Genomic DNA, 6092 nt, shown 5'->3' with positions numbered 1-6092 from the left:
TAATAAGTATAAGTGACATGCTATAATTTTTAAAAGTGATCATATTTTTATACAGCAAAGCAAAGTTCTTAAACATCATAGGAGCACTGCAGTGACTTAAATTAGTATGCTCCTAAGAGACTTTAAATATATATATATACACACACATATATATAAAACAAGAGTTTATTGAAGAATGGTGTGCAAAATGTTAAATTTCGGAAGACCATTTAAAGTATTGTTTTATATTGGTTAAAGAAAAAAACAAAAAACCCTGCCCTACTAATAAGACGCTGATACTGACCTTCCTCAGAGTTCTTTGCTACGGTCACAGGAATCTGGGTCCTGTCCAGCTCACTAATATGATAAAGATCATCAAATTCCCCCCAGCGTGTCATTCCCCTGAAAAGTGAAAAATCATGTAAGTGACATCAATTCCATTTGTAGTGAGGTCTATGACAGTTTTCAGATTTACAATATTAATATAGTACTTTTGGGTCTCTGTAGTTGGACATATTATACAAAGCTAATAACAATTTTGTGATATTATTAAAATTGTATTTATATCAGAGTGGTCAGCATGTGTTTTAAATGCTTCCTATGCTTCTATTGAGTATATCTTGACATCTTACAGAAATAATTCAGTTACACACTGAAACACAAGGTTATATAGATTCTGTAAAACTTATGTGCAAATGGAATTAGTAGAAACCAACGTAATTCATTTTTGTAAAGGTATCTCACAGTATTTTTAGAGAATTTAGGTACAAAGTTATAGATTTCAAATGTGTATTGAGTATCTATTCTATTTGAAGCATTGTTTAGGCAAAGTAGATCTAAAATAGTAAGATGCTGTGCCTATCTTTAAGGCCCTTGATTGCTATGAATAATGCAATTTACAGAGGAGACAAATGTATGAGCAACTTCTTTGCTGGCAAATTATGATTCCATATAGGACACTAACAATTGGCAATGCATTCTAGTGCCCAGAAAAATAAAACTGGGCAACCACTTATTTTTTACAGCAGAGCAAACATTTTATTTATTTGCCATACAAAAGCTACTTTTCTTCTCTATGCCTCTGTGTCCTCATCTGTAAAATGGGGATGAAAATTGTACAGGGTAGGATAGAGTTGTTGTGAGGATGAAATGAGTTAATTTGTGTAAAATCCTTAAAACAGTGCCCGGAACATAGCAATCACTCAATATATGTTTAAAATTATCATGCTCATCCTCATCTTCATCGCCATCATCATCATCATAATTACCATCATCTGGATCTGTTTCATGATGAGTCAGGAACTGTTAGAAAGCCAAGGCATTCCTGGATCCTTTTAGGTAGACATTATAATTTATGGAATCTATCTTTATTATCCTACCAAGGATCTTTTCCACACTATCTGTTGTCCTTAAGACCACAAAATGCTTGTTAATACTAATAGTGGTGGATATGAATAAACATGATCCTTTTTTCCTTTGACCTATGACTTCTTTTGAAGTCTTTGTTTTATCATTTGTATATCATTTGAGCCACACAATAACCTTATGAGGTAGATAAGGAAATCCTATTATATTTGCTAACTGATTTTCTAGCAATCTCTACCATTCCAGCATAACCAGTCAAAACAAATGTCATAAAACCCGTGAACTATATAGGTAGTGAATTTAACTCAAAGGACAACTCTTCAGGTTCTGACTCAGAATCTAGTTACTCTTATAGTAGATACAATTCTTCATTTTCTCCAGTCTTTAGAAGATTAATAAACAAAAGGGGGCAGATAAGATTATCAGAGGAGGGTTGGCGATGGAAGAGACAGAATACCAGTGAAAAGCAGAAAGTGAAAAGGCAAAGCAACCTGATTGTATTTTATATGGTAGAAGATGAGAGTCCCCAAGAATGCCACACCAGTGATGTACTACACAAATTCTTGATGACCCTGGCAGACTTCACACCTGTTCTCCCCACAAATACAGGACCAACATGGCTTGATATATGCAGTGTTGGGTCCCCTTCCCTCCTTGCTGTCTACAGCAGAAAACACCAGTTTCCAGGCCTGGTTTTGTATAATTCAAAGTGTTACCCCATACAATTGTGCATATGACTAGACTTGAGGCCTGTTAGTCAGAGTTTTCAAAAGAAAACTGGTTAGAACTTTATGTGATATTAAATAGTTTAATTTGCCCAAACAGGGCTATTTGCATTGCTTTGACCAAACTTCTGGATTTATATCATTTGCAAATTTAAACGGTGGGGAAGTTTTTAAATGAGTTGAAAAATATAAAGTAGGTAGAAATTTGGTAGACAAAGAGAATGTAGTCATTTGCCTGCCTGTATTGTAGGAAAGAAAGAAAGGAAAAAAACAAAACAAAAATGACACGCGCACACTACTGATGTTATTTAAATGTACACCTGTCCAATTTCTGCTCTTTATGTCATTATGCCATGACTTGTCCAAAGTGTGTCAAAGCTGACTTTGAAAAGACATTAAAACAGAAATGAAAAATGGTACAAGCAAACACAATCTCAATGACGCCTTTTTTTTTTTTAATGAAAAATTTCCAAAAGAAAATAGTTGGACCAGATGTAAGAGATCAAAGTAATTTCCATAAAGCATCACAGGTGGTCACAGCTTAAACAAACTGATTTATTTTTAAGCTTCTATCACTCCCATTAAGCTGACACATCCTGAGTGTGACTCATTTCAAACATAATTAAAAGAAGCTAGCAAGACAAGATTGATGCTTCTCTCAAAACAGCGAAGTAACAGCCTTTCCTGAGCTGAATACACCACTTCCACTACTTTTATTCTACATCTACCCGCTGGAGATATAAAATCTGTGATCCTGTGAGAAGTTCTGCCCACAGACACCCAGTATGGGACAAGTCTTATAGAGTGAGGGAATAGTCAATTTCTCTACACAATTGAATTTGGAGCTCAGAATTTAAATAAATGTCATCTTAATGGTGGCAACCAGCGTGAGGGTACCTAGGATTGGATTAAAACAAAGAATAGTTCCTTAGGTGGCTGTGCACCCCATTAGAGAATCAGAGCCCAGAGAAAAGCCATTCCAAATTATGTTGCACCTTCCGGCCATTAGTACACTAATGGACGGCTGACTGCATTTGGTATACTTGGCTAATTATGCAGAACTGATCCTAATCTTACTCTTGTGTATATGTGTGCGAGTTTGTGTGTATATGAGGAGGGGAGTTTTTTTCTACCAATTCTTACCCTCCAGAAATATATGATACACTGCAAGTGTGCACTCAAATGTTCTCCCAGTAAGTCTTGTTATTGTAGTAAAGGGCAAACTGATGACATTTTCTTGGTTGTTCTTTCTCAACTTAAAAAACAAAAGGATCTAATTCCCATTTGCTGCACAGCCATGGTCTGGTAAATGCTGAAAAATGCCGAGTGGGCTCTATCCAAACCAAACCAAACCAGTTGTCATCGAGTCAACTCTGACTCACGGAGACCCCATGTGTGTCAGAGTAAAACTGTGCTCTATAGGGTTTTCAGTGGCTGATTTTTCAGAAGTAAATCACCAGACAAGTCTTCTAAGATGCCTCTGGGTGGACTTGAGCCCCCAACCTTTTGGTTGGCAGTTAAGCACATTAACTGTTTGCATCAACCAGGGACTCGCAACGGGTTCTACAGAAGGTTCTTTATGAGGATATTATTTTACAATATGATGTATATAGAGAGGCATCTATATTATCTTATCCACCTGGACTCTTGAAACTCCTCCATAACATCAGAATTTCTAGGGACAAGTCTTTCAAATTTGAGATATTAAAAAGTAACTTGGGATAGCTGTTCAAAATAACGATGGCTTAACGTGCTAATAACAGTACCCTACTTCACCTCCTTGGCGTCTTTCTTTACTTCTCAAGTTTTGATAAATTAAATAATTACAATGCATCAGAGGGAACTTGCTGCTCAGAGAACTTCGCAATGAGTTCTTAGGTAATGTTAAGAATGATGGCTAATTTTGTGAGGTCATATCCTATAGAGTGCTCTAAAAGCAGGGCCCGGTAGTTTTCTTCCTTTTAAATGATGCCCCCTAGTCATTTAGAATCATCAGCCCCCTTAATAATCCAGAACTTGATAATAATAATTATTACTATTTCTTAATAATCTAGAACTATTCCATAAGCACTTGACTGTACACACGCTGGCAACCCTTAACTTGGGTAGGGGCTAGTCAGAAGTGGTAGATAGAGAGACAGAGTTCTCACAACAAAGAAGAGGTAATTTAGCCACAGACTTCTGAGGGTTCCACTCAGTGTTAATTCTGAGCCCCCTCATTGTGCCAGGTACACCAGACACAAAGATGAATAACGCATGCCTGCTACCATCGAGGAGCTCACAGTCTAGTGAGGAAAACAGGCGCATAACTATACAGTTAACTGCACGCTCTGAAAGTGATATACAGAAGTTTTCATGCACCTAGTACAAACTGAGGGGGTCAGAAAAGTCTTTCTGGAGATGTTACCTGGGAGAAGAGGGTAGACTTCCAGGCAGAGAGGAGTCATAAGGGTAAGGAACTGCATGACATGTGTCAGGAATTAGAAAATTTTTGGTATTACGGGAGCATAATATTTGAAAAACATTATGATTTGGCCAAGTACAAATCATGGTGTTTTCTCCAAAGGAAAAGCAGGACTTATCTCAAGGTGATAGCTGGTTTCCTTGGTTGTGGCCAGAGATTAAACTGGAAAATTGTCCTGCAGTTCTGTCTCCATTCTCACCTCTGCCATTCTAACCACCCAGTCAGGAATAGGAGAATGGATGGTATGAGGAAAAAGTTGGTACTTCTGTGTGTACACAAAAGGCAGATGAGTTGGAAAGTCAAGGATTAAAAACGAAGAGAGGAAGGAAGGCAACAAGGAAGGAAGGAAAGAAGAAAGGAAGAAGAAAACTGTATAGGAATGATTTCTACTAGACATATTTATTGATTTTCCTGAAAATTATAGGAGTAATAAAAATATCAGCTTGACTTGTATATTCAAAGTACAATTGTGTAAAACCACATAAGGAATTGTTTTGTGCATTTATTTAACTTCAAATGCACTTTGTAGTGCCCTGTTGAACAGGACCACGACAATCAGGTGGAGCATAATTAAGTCTCCCTTCTAGAATGTGAAGGGTGGTGCAAACGGTTAACATGCTCGGCTGCTAACCAAAATGTTGGAGGTTCAAGTTCACCCAGAAGCACCTCAGCAGAAAGACCTGGTGATCTACTTGGGAAAAATCAGCTATTGGAAACCCTATGGAGTATTGTTCTACTCTGACACAGGGGGTCGGTCGCATGAAGTTCGAAGTTGATTCGAAAAATTGTTTTGGTTTTCTAGAAAGCAAGGTGAGCCCTTTTTTCCAAGGAAAGAAGAAATTTAAAATTTATTCCCTTTGGGGTCACCAGGCCAGGGCTAATCAAATCTTACTTTTACCTTTTCAATGAAGAGACTGAAGTCTTTCAGGAAGCAACACAACCGAGAGGTTGTAAGCACAAGCTCTGCAGCCCATAGACCTGAGATCCAGTTCTACTTCTGCCACATGTTAACTGGGTATCTTGCACAAGTTGCTTATCTCTCAGAGTCCTGGTCTCTGAACACCTACCTCACAAAGTTGCTGGAAGATTAAATGAGATTGTGTAGAAAGAATTTGTTAGAGCCCTCATCTTTAAGAGCACATATAAAAACTACGTATTAAGATCATCTTCAAAGGAATTGAAAGCCTGAGAGATAGCTTACCCTTTTCGGGAAAAGACATCTGGCGACTTCTTTGTAGTAAAAGAAGGGATTTGCTTCTCATCTTGAATTTTCAGCTGTATAGGCCGTTTTACTCCCCAGAAAATGTCCAGCATTCCTTCAACCATGAGTTGGCCATCTTCAGTCTAGGGAAAGAACCAATAACCTCAAATATTGTTTTTGTATTATTTATAGAAGGTAAATGTTTTAAGTGAAAATGTAGAAATAAAATCTATAAACAATCTTAATAGATTTTAAAAAATTCCTGGAAGGCTCTGTTTGGCTTCTGAATTTATCTGTGAAATAATTCTATTTTTTGGAACATTCTTTTATTTTTGAAAACAGCTATCACCAGCAAAGT

At 37.2% G+C, this 6092-nt stretch overlaps 1 protein-coding gene across 1 annotated transcript in view; it reads right to left on the bottom strand.

The window, feature by feature from the left end:
• Window positions 1-6092, bottom strand: part of RASSF6 (Ras association domain family member 6) — a 43619-nt gene that overhangs the window by 22891 nt on the left and 14636 nt on the right. The window contains exons 2-3 of the mRNA XM_023737811.1: window positions 5735-5877; window positions 253-381 (exon numbers count right to left, since the gene is read on the bottom strand). Of these exons, the coding sequence (XP_023593579.1) occupies window positions 253-381; window positions 5735-5877 (272 nt within the window). The remainder of the gene's footprint in view (window positions 1-252; window positions 382-5734; window positions 5878-6092) is intronic.

The sequence above is a fragment of the Trichechus manatus genome, unplaced genomic scaffold (assembly GCF_000243295.1).
Source record: "Trichechus manatus latirostris isolate Lorelei unplaced genomic scaffold, TriManLat1.0 scaffold00108, whole genome shotgun sequence".
Taxonomy (NCBI): domain Eukaryota; kingdom Metazoa; phylum Chordata; class Mammalia; order Sirenia; family Trichechidae; genus Trichechus; species Trichechus manatus.
Note: the sequence above shows the minus strand (reverse complement) of the source record. Positions and strands in the feature narration are given on the sequence as shown.